General features: G+C 41.8%; 1 protein-coding gene across 1 annotated transcript in view; it reads right to left on the bottom strand.

Moving 5' to 3' along the window:
• DNAH11 (dynein axonemal heavy chain 11) overlaps positions 1-18,193 on the bottom strand; it is a 358,576-nt gene that overhangs the window by 135,265 nt on the left and 205,118 nt on the right. The window contains 3 exon segments of the mRNA XM_040472462.1: positions 10,824-10,966; positions 11,416-11,539; positions 13,049-13,211. Coding sequence (XP_040328396.1) covers positions 10,824-10,966; positions 11,416-11,539; positions 13,049-13,211 — 430 coding nt within the window.

Raw genomic sequence — 18,193 nt, forward strand, 5'->3', positions numbered from 1 at the left:
TCTCTCTCTCTCTCTCTCTCTCAAAAAATAAATAAACATTAAGAAAAGTTAAAGAAGGAAAGAGCAAGGAGCAAATCCATTCCTGGGGAGTGAAGACAGTAGGCGGTCTATGCCCTACTATATACTATCTACTCCCTACTATGTATTCCCATGTGCAGGAGGAGCGTATTCACTCATCACAGCTGCCCTACTTGATGCCAGGACCTGAAATGCCCACACACTACTTTGCAGACCAGTAGGCAGCCCCCACAGCCTCGTATAACAGTGTTCTGTTTTTTTTTTTTTTCAAACAGGCAATCGGATGCCTAATTATCTACTGATTGGACCCATATTTGAACCACATCATGCAGTTTGTGGCTTATGGTCTGTGCTGCTCTGCTAGAATGGCCGACGGTGTTTCTGTTGACACTGGGTGCTGAGTGCACACACACGTGCAGGTGTAGGAACAAACCTCGTATTGTGCTGGCAAACCCCACACCCAAAGGTAAGCAGAATGTTTTGGAAAACATCAACATGTTCTTCAAAATGCAAAGTTCATTGAATTTAAATGGGTAAGTCCTTCTGTCTTGGATTAAGCCCTGCACTTAACGCCAAGTTCAAAATTTCTTTTATAATATGGCAGATGATGTCTACTCCTTCTTTGAGATACTTTCCAACCCTTTATCCCCCTCCGTGAAACTTTTCTTGTCCTGCATTTTGTTGTCTTATATGCCCCGTACCTCTCGCGCACAGAGTTGTAACTGTATACTTGGTTTCTGTGATTTGGGGGTTCGTGCCTGCCTTTCCGATGACAGTGGGCAGGTGCTGGCAGATGCCCAGGGACCAGCACATCACAGGCACTCAGCCAATACTTGCTGAGGCCCCACAGACAGATGAAGGAGTCAACAGAAGGCAATGTGAAAAACTCTTCTGAGCAAAAATGAAATTTTGGTATCTGCATCCTAATTTCTTCTGAAGCTTTGCTGTTTTAGGAAATTTCAAGGAAAGTGAATCTCAGAAAATACAAGGTCACACTTCCATCTCTTTCTGAAGTTCTTTTCAATCTTCTTATGTAAACTGTATCAACAACACAAGGGCAGGAGTTAGGCTCCTCTATTCAGAAGGGTGTGGTCCTGATCAGGAAAACACCGTTTGCAGGGCAGAGACGGGGAGAGTCTGGGCTCGGCACTGGGCAAGCTAGCTGTCAGACTGGGTGCTGCTCTCCATCAGCGCAAGTGTCAGAATGAGGGGCAGGAGGGATAGAAGACAGCACTTTGCAATGATAAAACCACCCTAGGTTGTCATCCCCATGAAGGAAAGGAAGCTGGGTGCTCTGCCTGTAAACCACATGAAGATCTAAAGAGATGAAACTTTACCGTCGTGTAAGGCTAAGGTTTTGCAACACCTTATTTTCTACTGGACAGGTGAGTATTTGAGCTTTTTATACAAGATCACAGACACCTCATGACAATTACTTGTGTGAATAGGCAGTCTTGTGGTTTATGCTATGAGCTTCTGTGTTAATCTGCAGCTTTAATGGCCATGTTGCTTAACATCTCTGTTGAGACTGTCGGGCTCCCTAGACATGTTGCAGTGCGAGCCAAGAGCACATCGCCCACAGTATCTGTTGCCAAAGCCAACATATGAATTGAACTCTATTCTACTCGAGGAGGGAGAAGGAACAGGAACAACAAGAAAAGCTCCACTGGAACCTGAAGAAAAATACTATGAAACCAAGAAAAATTTAAAAGCATCCAGCAGATTTAAAGGAAGATAATTCCACTGGAGTAGATAAGAACCTGGAAAAAAAAAGGGGGGGGGGGACAAAAACTCATTTCACACTGTCCAAAGTCTAGAAGGAACATTATAAAAACCCATAGTAAGATTGGGGCACTTGGGTGGCTCAGTCGGTTAAGTGTCTGACTTTGGCTCGGGTCATGATCTTGTGGCTTGTGGGTTCGAGCCCTGCACTGGGCTCTGTGCTGACAGAACAGAGCATGGAGCCTGCTTCAGATTCTCTATCTCCCTCTCTCTCTGCCTGTCCCTTGTTTGTACTCTGTCTTTCTCTCTCTGTCAAAAATAAACAAACATTAAGAAAAATTTTTTAAACCCATAATAAAAGAATAGGCCAAGACAAAGGGACAGGATAAAACAAGGGGATTTATGAAAGAACATATATGATACAACACCTCTTCCTAAAAATGTTAAAAATATCTTAAGCCTACATTTAATCCAATGCTTAATGACAGAAAGCTAAAGGCATTCCCATTAAAATAAAAAATAAGCCAAAGATGCTGTCATCACTTAAAAGCTTTAAATGGTGTGCAAAAATTATGGATATTGTAATACACAGAAAAGAGGTAATTATTAGAAAGAAGGACTAGGGTACCTGGGTGGTTCCAGTGGTTGAGTGTCCGACTCTTGATTTGGGCCCAGGTCATGATCCCAGCGTTGTGGGATCGAGCCCCACATGGGAATATGCTCTGAGTAGGGAGACTAGTTAAGAGGCAGTCTCTCTCCTTCTCTTCCCCCGCCCCCCGGCCTCTCCCTGCTTATGCTCTCTCTCTCTCTCTCTCTCTCTCTCTCTCTCTCTAAAACAAATAGAAAGTAGGAGTAAAAATTCAAAGGTGATGGAACTGTCCTCTCAGCAAACTCTTAAGTACAAAACATAAAACCTACTGGAGCGTTCAACGAACTGGCTGGTAAAACAAACAAATAAATATCCATCCATCCATCCATCCATCCATCCATCCATCCATCCCTTCCTCCCTCCAATGGCATTCTTATCTGCCCACCACAATATGTTAGAAAATTTGGCAAGAGAAAAAATACTATAAAATATTGAGAAAGAACTTAAGAAATGTGTAAAACATACAAAGATAGCAGGAGCTTTACTGAAAGTCAATGAAGATCTTTTGACTAAATGACAAGATGTGCTACATTCCCAGAGAAGATCATGATGAAGATACTTACTCCTCCCACATTCATTAACAAAACTTAGGCAGCTCTAGTAATTCCCAACAAGGTGAATGGAGCTTAACCAAGTGAGTCTCAAGTTCGTATGCAATAAAAAAGGGTAAGTGAGGTCAAACGACATTTTTGACGTCAAACGTCAAACGACATTTTTAAGAAGACAACATTCGCAATTCACACTATTGGGGAATAAAACATAAGTTTTTAAGTATACAGAAAAACAGTGTGAATGAATGGAAACATTAATATTGCAGATGTATCCATCACCCTCAAATTAGCCTATAGGTTCTCATAGGGTTTTCTAAAATGCTAAGCTGATTCCACAGTTCATCTGGTGAAGGTACAAATAGCTAAGTAAATGTAGAAAAGGAAGAAGATATTGCTCTACCAGATTCCAGAATATAACACAGAGCTACAATAAGCAAAGCAGTGTGATATTAAAAGAAATTAAAAAAAATTTTTTTAATGCTTATTTATTTTTTGAGCAAGAGAGAGGCAGACTCTCCTGGGGGAGGAGCAGAAGAGGGAGAGAATCAGAAGCAGGCTCCAGGCTATGAGCTGTCAGCACAGAGCCTGATGCAGGGCACGAACCCATGGACCATGAGATCATGAAGTCAGATGCTTAACCAACTGAGTCACCCAGGCGAAGCCCCCCCCAAAATTTTTTTAACATTTATTTTTGAGAGAGAAAGAAAGTGTGAGTTGGGGAAGGAGAGAGAGGGAGACACAGAATGTGAAGCAGGCTCCAGGCTCTGAACTGTCACCAGAGAGCTCAATGTGGGGCTCAAACTCACGAACCACCAGATCATGACTTGAGCAGAAGTCAGATATTTAACTGACTGAGCCACTCAGGTACCCCAGTGGTGTGATAATGATGTAAGCAGGGATGAACAGATTCATGGAACATAACAGAGTCGAAAAACAGAATACCACATATTTAAACATTTAGTATATGAGGACAGCTAGCATTTCAAATCAGTGATGAAAGATTACATAATTAATGGTGTTTACAGAATTTAGGGATGGTGAGAGTAGAAAAGTCACCTGTATGGTACACAACAATCCAGGGTTAACCATTAAAAGTATTTTAAGTCAATTTAAATAGAATTCAGAAGAATATTTTCACAACTATGAAGTATGGAAATGCTTTCTCAAAAAGCCTTAACACACAAAATCATGTAAGAAAAATTAGACATTTTTCAACAATATAAAGCAGAAGTCATCGTAAACAAAGGCAGGATTACGATGAACTTGCAGAATCACTGGCAACATGTAAAGTAGGTGAGAACATTATGGACATCTGAATATTATCCAGATATGGAAAGAATTCCTATAAATCAATAAAACTGTAACAAACCATTAGGAAATTTGGTAAAGGATATACTTGAATAAAGGTGTTAAACAAATAGGTATCTAGAATAAAGTATGTTTGAGTGAAGTATTTCACCCCATACGCCCAATTCTTGGAATCATTTCTTTTCTATGGGAGCCTTCTAATAAAAAAAGGCAAAAAGGAATGTAAGGAAATAGTGACAGACGTGAAAAAACCATCAGTTCTGAATATGTACTTTCCATGTGTTTATACACATACAGAAAACTGGAAGGAGATATACCAATATGCATTCAGTAGTCATCTCCAAGCAACATAATTTAGCCCAATTTTTTTCTTCATATGGTTCTGTATTTTTTAATTCTCTACAATGAACACCTATTCTTATATTATCAGAAATCACTGTCTCATTGTCTAAAAATACAAATCACATAAGTGTATGTATACAAAGACACACACACACACATCCCTCAATAGACAGATATGTAACAAGACAGGTATCCAGAGTCTCAGGAAACAATGAGGGGCTCTTATATACGTTAAGTGCCCCCTTCCCTATGGCATCAGATGGCTGAGAAGGAAGACAAGAAAGAAAAGTTTTTGGGCTGACTAAAGTCAACGGTAGAGAAGATGAGCATACTATACTCTAGTTGCAAGATGAGAATTATGTGTGAAAAGATGCACACAGGGCGCCTGAATGGCTCTGTCATTTGAGCATCTGACTTCTGCTCAGGTCGTGATCTCACGGTTTCTGAGTTAGAGCCTCATGTTGGGTTCTGCACTGACAGTGCGGAGGCCACTTGGGATTTTGTCTCCCTCTCTCTCTGTGCCTCCTCTTTCTAACTGTCTCTCAAAAATAAACAAACATTTGGGGCGCCTGGGTGGCGCAGTCGGTTAAGCATCCGACTTCAGCCAGGTCACGATCTCGTGGTCTGTGAGTTCGAGCCCCGCGTCGGGCTCTGGGCTGATGGCTCAGAGCCTGGAGCCTGTTTCCAATTCTGTGTCTCCGTCTCTCTCTGCCCCTCCCCCGTTCACGCTCTGTCTCTCTCTGTCCCAAAAATAAATGTTGAAAAAAAAATTAAAAAAATAAATAAACAAACATTTTTTAAAAATTAACAAGAAAATATGTACATATACAAACATGAAGGAGAGAAAGCATTTGGCATTTACTCATTGGCTTATTTCAGGCAATCCAAGTATTCACATCTGATAGTCATTAATGGGAAGTGCCCTGCAGATTGAGAAGTCACATCTTGCATGCCAACAGGTTCTCGCTGCCCTTGCACTCCAAATGGGTACTGGCTTTGGGTGGTGAGCATGGGTAATGGGGTGGCAACTTCATGTCGTTTAGCTCGACCTGCCAGGTGTGCTCACCAACCCTGTAACACATTTAGCTTCCCAGGTCGCCCTGGTAGGAACGTAAGCAAGGCAAGTATCAGCTCATCGGGAATTCTGAGTCGTTAGCACATGCTGGCGAGAATCACAACATATGAAACTGACACATGGCAAGCCACAACTCTTAAAAATCCAAGGATGTGAGGGTAGTATTTATGAAGAGAAAGAAGCTAAAAGGTGACCCATTTTTATGCCATATTATTTGTCCCCCAGGGTAAGATGCTCATCACTATTCCTCTTGATGCAGCAAATGGAGTGACAAGATCACAAGGACAGGAGTATTTGAGGGAGACATCCTATTCTTCCTTAGCATTAAAACACAAACTCTCTTATTCATTTCAGTAGAAAAGAGACAGATTATTCAAGTAGGAATCCTGTGGCAATAGGGGAAAAATGATCCATATCTAACACCAAAATAAATTCTAGCTCCGGGTGAGGTCAACAGTGAAGAAGGGCCTCTGAAAAGAGGTGAACATAAAACTGGTCTCGGCTTTGGGAAGGCCTCCTGAAGTGGAGTGAAAGGAAACAGGTGAAGGGAAAGATGAATTTAAAACGTGAAAATGTTAAAACTTCGATACATCAATCTGTACTGTACAAGTGTTAGTAAGTTCACGGAACAAAACCATATAATTATCTCAGCAGATGCTGAAAAGGAACTTAATAGATACTTCCTTGACAAGATATATATTCTGAATCAAAAGCCAACAAAAGACTTAATAGTGAAACATGAGAAATGTCCTTATTAACATAAAAACCAAGACAAAGTTTCCACTACCATCATAATTATTTAACGTTCAGTAAATTTAATAATGCAATGAGGGAGAAAAGCAGATAAACAGAATATTAAGAGACAAAATATTACCTGCAGGCTATGTGATATCAACCAGCTATCAGAAACTACCAGAGAGGCTGGTTATAAAAATAGCAGGTTATAAAATTTAAAAATCAATAGCTCTCCTATATACAAACAATATGCCATCAGAAAACCATGTGAAAGAAATATTCCCTCTACAAAAAACTTTATATAATATTTAACTCTCCCTAATATAAAATAAGCAGTCAGCACAATTACAATCAAAATGAAAATGGAATGTGTTTAGAATGTGACGAAATGAGGGGCGCCTGGGTGGCGCAGTCGGTTAAGCGTCCGACTTCAGCCAGGTCACGATCTCGCGGTCCGTGAGTTCAAGCCCCGCGTCAGGTTCTGGGCTGACAGCTCAGAGCCTGGAGCCTGTTTCCGATTCTGTGTCTCCCTCTCTCTCTGCCCCTCCCCCGTTCATGCTCTGTCTCTCTCTGTCCCAAAAATAAATAAACGTTGGAAAAAAAAAAAAAAGAATGTGACAAAATGATTCTGTTGTTTTTCCAGACATAGAGACATGTGAGAGCAAAGAAAAAGTAAACATGAATGGGGAGATATTAGATATAAAAATGTGTAATAAAACCTTAATGATTTACACAGTACAAGGCTAGGATCAGTAATACAGAGACTTATCAAGAGAACAGGGGCACCTGGGTGGCTCAGTCTGTTAAACATTCCAACCCTTGATTTCAGCTCAGGTCATGATCTTACAGCTCATGAGTTCGAGCTCCACATAGGGCTCTGTGAGGACGGCGTGGAGCCTGCTTGGAATTCTCTGTCTCGCTCTCTCTCTGCCCCTCCCCTGTTTTCTCTCTCTTTCAAAATAAACAAACATTAAAAAAACAAAAGTTAAAAAAAATAAAGGATCTAGAAATAGACTCGATATGACATATAATAAGGATATTACCTTAAATCGTATTACTTTAAATCAGTAAGGAAGGAATACATGATGTTAAGAGAAAAACATATCTTTCTGGAAAAAAACATAACCTGAAACATCTCAGCTCACTCTTTACCATTTATGGTAATAAATATATTTTAGATGTAGTAAAGCTTTTTTTAAAAATAAGTTTATTTCTTTTGAGGGATAGCACATGCATGCATTCAAGTGCTGGAGGGGCAGGGAGAGGGAGAGAGAGAATCCCAAGCAGGCCTGGAGCTGTCACCGCAGAGCCCGACATGGGGTTTGAACCCATGAACCGTGAGATCATGACCTGAGTTGAAATCAAGAGCTGGACACCCAACCGAACTGAACCATCCAGGCACCTCCCGCCCCCCGCCCCTAGATATAGCAAAGTTTTAAACATAAAACATAAAGGTATTGGAATGATGGAATCTGCTGTTATTCCAAAATCCACTTCTAATTTTATCCATAAAGGCCATGTGACAAGATCAAAAATTCACTTCCCCAGACTCCCTGGTAGGTAGAAATGGCAGGTGACACACTTGTGGCCACTAAGACGTCAGCATAGGGTCTTGGGGGGAAGCCTTGGTTTCCCACTCAGAGAACTCCCACATTGCCTTCCCCCTCTGTCTTCCTATCTGGAATACAGACCCCACTGCACTCATGTGGTGGTCACGAAGCAGGAAGCATGAGGAAAAGCGTTGGCAGAAAGGAAACAGGATAAAGCATAGGTCTCTAAGTTTGGGGATATTCTCTTATTTGCTGCCCAGCTGAATTCTCACTGCTTCTAGGGAAGTTTTATAATCTTGGAGAGAAAAACTTCCCTAAGTTCACAATCAACTCCAAATCCATAATGGAAAACACTGATTCATCTAATAAAAAACTTCTTAAAACTTTAAAGTTATAAACAAACAAACATGTATTGTATGTATATTTAAATGACAAATGAGAATTGGAAAAATATATGAAATACATATATAAGACTAATTGCTTTGTATACATAGAAATCTTATAAAAAAAACACGTGTAAGTCAATGGAAAAGTGGGCCCTTTATAGCTTAGCCTCAGAAGGTACTCAGCATGTCTGCATTCCCATACTTGTAAGCCTACCCTGATTCAAGAAGAAAGGAATTAGACGCTACCTGTGTGTGTAAAAAGCACATCAAAGAACTGGCAGGTGTGTTTTAAAACCACTATTAGCCATAAGTAATGGGGCACCTGGGTGGCTCAGTTGGTTAAGCATCCATCTCTTGGTTTCATCTCAGGTCATGACCTCACAGTTCATGAATTCGAGCCCTGCGTCAGACTCTGCACTGACAGCGCAGGGCCTGCTTGGGATTCTCTTTCCCTCTCTCATTCTCTGCCCCTTTCTCACCCTCTATCTCAAAATATATAAATAAACTAAAAACAAAACACTGTAAGCTGTAACAACTGAACTTAGCAATTCTCTTAGGAATTTATCCTATGGATAAAAGCAAAGTTGTATATAAAAGATGTAGGTAAAGAACGCTCACTTTAGCATTATTTTTAACAATGGTTCTCAAAATTTCAGTGTGCCTCAGCCGTACCCAGAGGGATTATTAAAACATACATTGTGGATCCCATGCAGAGTTTCTGATTCAAGAGATCTGGGGTGGAACTGGAGAACTTGGTCTTTTTTTTTTTTTTTTTTTTTTTGAGAGAGAGATTGATAAAGAGAGAACACACAAACTGGGAATGGCAGGGGAACAGAGAGAATCCTAAGCAGGCTCCATTTTCAGTGCGGAGCTAGACGTGCGGCTTGATCCCATGACCCTGGGATCATGACCTCAGCTGAAATCAAGAGTCAGATGCTCAAATGACTGAGCCACTCAGGTGTCCCATGACGTATGAAGTGGGCAGACAGAGAGAGAGATAAAGAGAGAATCCCAAGCAGGCTCCATGCTGTCAGCGTAGAGCCCGACATGGGGCTCAATCCCAGGACTCTGGGATCATGACCTGAGCCAAAATCGAGTTGGAGGCACAACAGACTGAACCACCCAGGCACCCAAATTTGCATTTATAGAAAGTTTCTAGGTAATGCTGATTTTGTTGCTCTAAGAACAGACTTTGATAATGATTTACAACATTACCATCTCAAATTCTATTATTGTACTTGTTTTTCCATTTCATCAAGAAAATGTGATCCAAATGTACCACCATGGAACAGGGAGAAATCCCTCGCCTTGTTATGACCTAGCAAAAATATTCTTAGTAACATCTTGATGGGGAGAAAATGCTTTGGGCAAGTGAACTGTAAATTCTGATCTAACGTCAGCCCACCATTGCTCAGTACGATTAATGTGGGATTTAAAAGAGCAGGGCAGAAGAGAACCTTACAATCTCTCCAAGGGGAGGTACATTCATGGCTGCCACACTCCCCACCCCCTTTCCTTGTCGTTTCCAGGCTCTACTGAATCCTGGAGCCTGTTACTTGCCCGACAGGCCTGGCATCCTAGAAGTAACAGCAAAGTGGAAAGTGGCTAGGTTACTAACCATGTCTATACCAGGAAGCCTGAATTTTCCTTAAATTGGCTTCCTGCCATGAATTTGGAGGTATGTCTTAGAATACTTGATCTTTCCTGAGGCTAGTATTTGGTTATCTTATATCCCTATGAGCAATACTGAAGCACAGAGCAGTCTGGAGGGAAGAACCTCCATTGACACTCAGATCGTCTGGTTAATACACCTGAACTGCTTGCCTTGAAGTACTGACGTAATTCAGTTCCTTAATCCAACGTCTCCCACGGCTGCCTTCATGATTTACAACCCTTTACCTCATCCTAACTTACTTCCCAGCCTGATCCACCTTCTTCCCCTAAAACAAACCCTGTGTTCTGGTTATTCAGGGCAATCTTGGCTTTCTCCAAAGGTCTACAGGACAGTCCAACCCTACACTTACATAAATTGTTATTTCCTCTCCCTGAAGAATCCTCCCCACCCAGCGCTTCCCCATGGATTCCAATCCATGCCTGAGGCATGGCGTGTCACTTCCTCTAGGAGAGCCCACTGCAGGGAACGATGCTGTGCTTGCCTATAACTCACGGTAATACACACATCAGTCCCATACTAGAGTTATTTGTAAGGGCTCTTGTCTCCTTGAGCAGTGTCAGCTCCTCCAGGACAAAGACCACGTCCAGTTCAGTCGAACAGCACGCAGTCTGCTCGGTGCAATGCTTTATAGATGCTCAGCATAAGGGAAATCTTCGGAAGGTATACTCCAGACATGGGCATGTAAAAATACAAACATCCTTTCAAACCGAATGGATGAAATTCAAACTCATGGTATGCACCGTGAAGGCGAACCATGTCAGAGTTCCAATGGCAGGTTTTCAACATTATGCATGGAAGCAAGTGTTTCTTACCTTGAGCTGTAGCTGCACCCTGGACAGAAAGAATTTCCAGCAATTTTCTCTGGAGTCCACCATGCCTAGACCACGAACTTCATTACGAACTCCAGAAATTATGTTGTCTACATCTTCATCGCTGAACAGATCTGGAATTTCTCCTGCCCCCAAAGGAGTGAGTAGAGTTACTGAAAGGCAGTCACAGTTTCAATTTTAGATAAGACCTTTTAATGCTTGGATTGCTTTATAATACAAAGTTCAGTTTAAATGATAAAGAGTTGGAAATCAGAAATGCAATTCCATTTTTTTTTCTTTTTTGTATTTACAAGCCACATGGCACTCGGGGAACAAGCTGTGATAGACACACCCACTGAGCGCGTATGTGTAGGAATAACATTTACTACTTTCCTCAAGGCTCCTCCAAGCACCTTACAACTGTAAGCAGACTAAGAAAGCAATACACGTCAAATTAGTTAGGTTTATGGGTTTCTCCCCAAAGACTGTCCCAGCAAACACCTCAAAGACAAATTATCTCTCTTTAAAGTTCACTGCTACTACAGATAATTTGTCATGGGGGAAGATCTTTCAAGGAATGTGTTGATTTAATCACCTGATGCCAGCAAGTCATTAATCAGCACGAGAAAGCTCTCATCTAGAACCTGGGCATCTGTCAGCAGGAACACAGTGGGCATGTTCTTGGCTCCAGTTCTGATGTACAAATTGGCAAGATCTACCTGTAAGGAAAGGAGGCCATCATTCATGCATTGTTGCGATGCTGATGTGATGTTGCGATGGTGCTATGTTTGTGTGGGCTGGGAAGCACTGTGTAACAACGGCGAGAAAGAGGCATGTTGTACTTTCCCCTTGTCTACCTACATGTCCTTTCCTCTCGGAGACCCCACATGGGGGTCAACAGCATGACATCACCTCCATCTCTGGCAATACAACGATGACTGCCATGTCTGGGGCTTAATGGAACATAGGGATGAAAATCAGTGGCCGACAGGTAACTCCCTCCTACTAGTCCGAAAATGAATTTGGCGATGCCTTTGCCAAGCAACGTGGTAAAAGGAAAAATCTGCTCATTTCAACAACTGACTATTTCAGGGAAAACAGCTTTTATTTGGTTATGTACTTAGTTTTGCTTAGAAATATTGAAAGCATGTGATTTATTTTCCCTTTTTGGGTGAAAATGCCCACATTTCACCCACACGTCACTTTCCACAAACCTTGAATATTACTTTGTAAGTACAGTTCTGATTAAAGACCCAAATTAAAAAAAAAATTAATGTTTGTTTATTTTTGAGAGACAGAGAGAGTGCGAGTGGGGAACGGGCAGAGAGAGAGGGAGAGACAGAATCCGAGGTCAGCACAGCGCTCGACATGGGGCTTGAACTCACGGACCATGAGATCATGACCTGAGCTTAAATCAGATGATCAACTGACTGAGCCATCCAGGCACCCCAAAGCCAATTTTTTTTTAATTTAAATTTTAATTGGCCAAGATACGGTGCATATTGGTTTCAGGAACAGAATTCAGGGGTTCATCGCTTACTTACAATGCCCAGTGCTCATCACACCAAGTTAAAAAACCAATTTTTAAAAAGCACACGTATTCCTGTCAATGAATCATTTACATGATTCATTCAAAATGGAAGAAATCTACTTGCATTTGTGAAGGCAGTATCTTTTTCTGCCCCTTCATTATATAGGAATACTAAAAGTGTTGAACAGCAAGTGTGGTCAATACAAAGGAAAAACCATGTTGGTTATAAGTACTTTTTAAATTAAAAATGTTTATTTATTTATTTTGAGAGAGAGGTAGAGGCAGAAAGAGAGAGGGAGAGAGAGAGAATCCCAAGTACGCTCCGTGCTGTCAGCACAGGGCCCGATGTGGGGCTTGATTCCATGACCGTGAGGTCATGATCTGAGCTAAATCAAGAGTCGGATGATGAACTGACTGAGGCACCCAGAGGCCCCTATAAGCAAGTATTTAATACAGTATTTTCTGAGTCAGGTCTATAGGCTTATAGGCTTATATATCTATAAGCATTTATAGAATTTTACTATTACTAAATTTACCATGAAGAGACAAAGGTACCTAAATCAGCAGAAACTTTCCCCCTCTTGGCGGGGGAAGCATTGGCCAAATCGGGGAGTCAGAGCTGACACAGGCACGCTACCAGCTCCTGCTTTGTCGACCAGGCAGGAGGGCAGAGGGACCACCTGCCACCCTCACTCACCCGGAGTTCTTGGATTCCGAAGCCTTGGGTCACAGTGACCTGGAAGACCTCAAGGCTGCAAACGTAAGCTGCCAGGCGGGACAAGCTCTTCTTGCCAGTGCCGCCCACTCCGATCAAAAGCGCGTGACCCTGAGGGGTGCGAAGGATTCGGCTGATGCGGCACCTGGAGAGAGAAGGCACACTCAAGGCTGACGAGCTTAGGGACTAGGTCTGCTTTACTTTTTAGAAACGTTTCTACACACTGAACCTGAATTTTTATTTTAAACCTTAAGTCCTCTCTCATCTGCTTCCACATCAAGGATGCTCCCTCCCTGTGCCCTCACACTGGAGGCCTAACAAACTGTCCTGCTAACCACATCTTGGACTCACCGCTTTCTTCCTGTCCATACACAAGGCCTTTTCGTCAAGTGCCAAGCTTTTCCGATTAGCAAGAAAGACCCCAACTTCACCAGCATCCAAGTCCAGCAACTTGTGCCAGAAACTTCCGCTGTGAAATTACTTTGGAAAGAATGGATTTGTTTTGATCAACAAATATCTCACATGTGACTGACTTCACGCAGATTAAACACCTGTCTCTACGATTCTTACTTCCTTTGCACTAAAGATCTGTCTGTCCTTGGGCACTCTAGAAAATTTACTGGAATCTTTCAGAATCACTGAATTGTATCTCCAGCAAGCCCAACTAGTCCCTTGCTCTGTATTATTGAGGAGGTTCTGAAGGACTAAGCTACTGATATCATCCCCACATTTTACAGTTACGAATAAGCTAGCTTTAACATCATCTTGAAGAAATATGTCATAATTATGTTATGAATACCAAGAACAGCAAAAACCCAAAATATAAGCGTACAGACACCCACATGCAAAAAATCAGACAGCATCACGTCAGTTCTAGGTTGAATGTCAACTTCTAGCCTTCGATGATCCACCTAGATGGTTTTCACAAAAGCACTTCCACATAAAACAAAGCTGGGATCACTTATGCTGGGAATGGCACCTCTCCACTGAAAGCCTTCAGTAACTAAAAAGACAGCTTAATTTTACAAGCTTAGCCCTTCCAGTGGGTTTTACCTTACATGACCACACAACAAAATCACCTCAGGAAAGCCGAAAAACTACTCTAATGCAGGTCAAGCCCGAAGTTACAAAGCAGTTTCCCTTTCATTTTAACATTTGCTTCGAGGTTTGTACCTCACCAGGTTCTTAAGCAAAGTTCCTTTCTGCAAGCCCTCCAGGACGTGCTGTGAAGTCATCTCTCACCCTGAGTCACTCAGCATACTCCCTGATCAAAGAAACAGTCTTCCTTTTTAGGCCACTGAGGAGCCCAGGTTGAAGGATTTTGTGACAAGAGTCTCTCCTCCAGCAGCAGCAGGAGATCTCTTTCACCTGCCCCATAACGTACGTACACAGTGTATCCCAGCCGAAGCAGGAACACTGTTATTAATAGTTCAATTAGCGCCATGGTCAAATTCTGACCGAAACCATGGCATAACCAGAGGATTGCAACCACAAAGGGATCAATGAAACTATCAATACTTAACATGCTTATAATAACTCATGATGGGGAGGTCTCCAAAGTTTTTCTTGAGCACTTGGGCTATAAACATTTTCAAGAGCAACTTCTAAAAACTGGATTCTCCACCTTTCATGTGTATGTGTGTGTTCCAAATTCCTTCTTCCCATACTTCCTTCTTTCTTGACTTATTTTTAACCATGATTTCATTATTTTAATCTTTGCCAGAAAGATTGTTGGAATCTTTCACTTTGGAAAAGCCAGTGTTATCTACTGAAAGGTATCCCCTCAGATTTATATTGTAAAGTCCTAACCCCTAGTACCTCAGAATGTAAGCTTATTTTGAAATAGGTTCACTGAGGAAGAAATTGGTTATGTTATGTAGTAAGGTGGGCCCTTTATGCAATCCAACCAGTGTCCTTATAAAAAGGAGAAATTTGGGGCGCCTGGGTGGCGCAGTCGGTTAAGTGTCCGACTTCAGCCAGGTCACGATCTTGCGGTCCGTGAGTTCGAGCCCCGCGTCGGGCTCTGGGCTGATGGCTCAGAGCCTGGAGCCTGTGTCCGATTCTGTGTCTCCCTCTCTCTCTGCCCCTCCCCCGTTCACGCTCTGTCTCTCTCTGTCCCAAAAATAAATAAACGTTGAAAAAAAAATTAAAAAAAAAATTTTAAAAAAAAGGAGAAATTTGGAAGGAGACATGCACAGACAAAGAATACCATGTGCGGATTGGAGTTAAGCTGCTATAAGCCAAGGAACTACCAGAAGCTAGGAGGGAATTCTGGAACAGATTCCTTCATAGCACCTTCAGAAGGAACGTGGCTCTCTGTCACCTCAATTTCAGACTTTTGGCCTCCACTGTGAGGCAATAAATGTCTGTTAATCTAAACCATCCACATGTGGCATTTTGTGACAGCAATGCTAGCAAACGAATAGAGCAGTGACCAAGGATGGTGACCAGGAGAACAATAATGGACATAAAGACGTACCCTGCTTCCTACACAGCAGCAGCAATGGCAAGCTGCTGAGACTGTTCCACAAATACTGTCATTCCTGTGCTCAAATCTGTTGAAAAGCTTCTCACTGCACGTAGAATAAAATTGGAACTCCTTCCTCTGGTAACACGGAAAAAACTGGCACCAATAAGACCCACTGCTGCTTCTCCTTCCGTGTCACACACTGCTCTCTCCACTTTTTCTCCATGCTGCAGCCATGATGACCCCTTTTCTGTTTTTGAACCTTCAACCCTGGGGTCACATGAAATATGCCCTTCCCTAGAATGTTCTTCCTTCAAATCTTTCTATGCTTAGCTCCTGCTTACCATTTGATCTCACTTTATATATCACCTCCTCACGGAGTTACCCAGACCCTTTTTGGGAATGTGCATACTTAGTACTTGGAATCGATCTATCTCCTAGCATGACATATCACTTTCTGACATTTTCTTGCTTATTTGTTCATATCCTTATAAGTGTCTTTCAGCATCACTAAAATATAAGCCCAACTAGAGTAAGGACTAGACTATCTTGTTTGCTGCTGTATCCCTAGTGCCTTACAACCCTGTCTGACAGCAAGGGAGCTATGGATGGTTGCATGATCTGTGCAGTGCCCAAAAAACCCAGTCTAGGAGGTTAGAGAGAGCCTTGTCAGCCAAACTACACCAGAACAGGGGCATCTAATTTTCTGCCAAGCAAACATGCCCCTTTCCTTTTCTAATTTGCACAAAAGTAGTGAAAAGCCTGACACTGTTCGTGTTTAGCACTCGGGAGGCACTCCATAAACAGGATTTACCAATGACCAGCCGTTTCACTTCATCCTGTTTCTGCCCCTTAAGAACCTTATGGCTTTGAACATCTCCCATGCCTTCCTCTTTCTTAGTTTTCTTACCTAACAGGGCTGCAGTGAAATGAAATTATGGCTGTGACCACACATCAGAAAATCGTATACTGACATATGACATTACTAAGATGTGACCTTGGACTTGAAGATGCATTCCAAAGCTGTAATCATTGAGACAGTACGGTACTGGCACAAAAACAGATGCTCAGATCAATGCAACAGAATAGAGAACCCAGAAGAAATGGGCCCACAAACATATGGCTAACTAATCTTTGACAAAGCAGGAAAGAATACCCAATGGAATAAAGACAGTCTCTTCAGCAAATGGTGCTGGGAAAACTGGACAGCGACATGCATAAAAATGAACCTGGACCACTTTCTTACACCATACGCAGAAATAAACTCAAAGTGAATGAAAGACCTAAACCTGAGACAGGATGCCATCAAAATCCACAGGCAAAAACCTCTTTGACCTTGGCCGCAGCAACTTCTTACTCAACATGTCTCCGGAGGCAAGGGAAGCCAAAGCAAAAATGAACTATTGGGACCTAACAAAATAAAAAGCTTCTGCACAGCAAAGGAAACAATCAATAAAACTAAAAGGCAACTGATAGAATGGGAGAGGATATTTGCAAATGACATATCAGATAAAGGGTTAGTATCCAGAATCTATAAAGAACTTACCAAACTCAACACTGAAAAAACAAATAATCCAGTGAAGAAATGGGCAAAAGACATGAATAGACACTTCTCCAAAGAAGACATCCAGATGGCCACCTGACACATGAAAAAATGCTCAACATCACTCATCATCAGGGAAATACAAATGAAAACCACCATGAGATATCACCTCACCCTGTCAGAATGGCTAAAATTAACAACTCAGGCAACGAAAGATGTTGGCAAGGATGCGGAGAAAGAGGATCTCTTTTGCACTGCTGGTGAGAATGCAAACGGGTGCAGCCACTCTGGAAAACACTATGGAGGTTCCTCAAAAAATTAAAAATAGAACTACCCTATGACCCAGCTATTGCACTACTAGGTATTTATCCAAGGGATACAGGTGTGCTGTTTCGATGGGGCACATGCACCCCAATATTTATAGCAGCACTTTCGACAATAGCCCAAGTATGGAAAGAGGCCAAATGTCCATCGAAGGATGAATGGATAAAGAAGACGGGGTGTGTGTGTGTGTGTATGTATACATACACACACACACACAAATGGAGTACTGTATGTTATAATATATATACATACATACATGTATATATACATGCACATATATGTATGTATATATACGTTCATATATGTACATGTATATACATATACACATGTGTATATGTATATACATACATACATACACACACAATGGAGTATTACTTGACAATCAAAAAGAATGAAATCTTGCCATTTGCAACTCTGTGGATGGAACTAGAGGTTATTATGCTAAGTGACATTAGTCTGAGAAAGACAAATATCATAGGACTTCACTCATATGAGGACTTTAAGACACAGAACAGATGGACACAAGGGAAGGGAAGCAAAAATAATATAAAAACAGGGAGGGGACAAAACATAAGAGCCTCTTAAATATGGAGAACAAACAGAGGGTTACTGGACGGCTTGTGGGAGGGCGGATGGGCTAAATGGGTAAAGGGCGTTAAGGAATCTACTGCTGAAATCATTGTCGTGCTATATGCTAACTAACTTGGATGTAGATAAAAAAAACAAAAATGGGGGCGCCTGGGTGGCGCAGTCGGTTAAGCGTCCGACTTCAGCCAGGTCACGATCTCGCGGT

The sequence above is a fragment of the Herpailurus yagouaroundi genome, unplaced genomic scaffold, assembly GCF_014898765.1.
Source record: "Herpailurus yagouaroundi ecotype Mexico unplaced genomic scaffold, PumYag 100, whole genome shotgun sequence".
In the NCBI taxonomy this organism is placed as follows: Eukaryota; Metazoa; Chordata; class Mammalia; order Carnivora; family Felidae; genus Herpailurus; species Herpailurus yagouaroundi.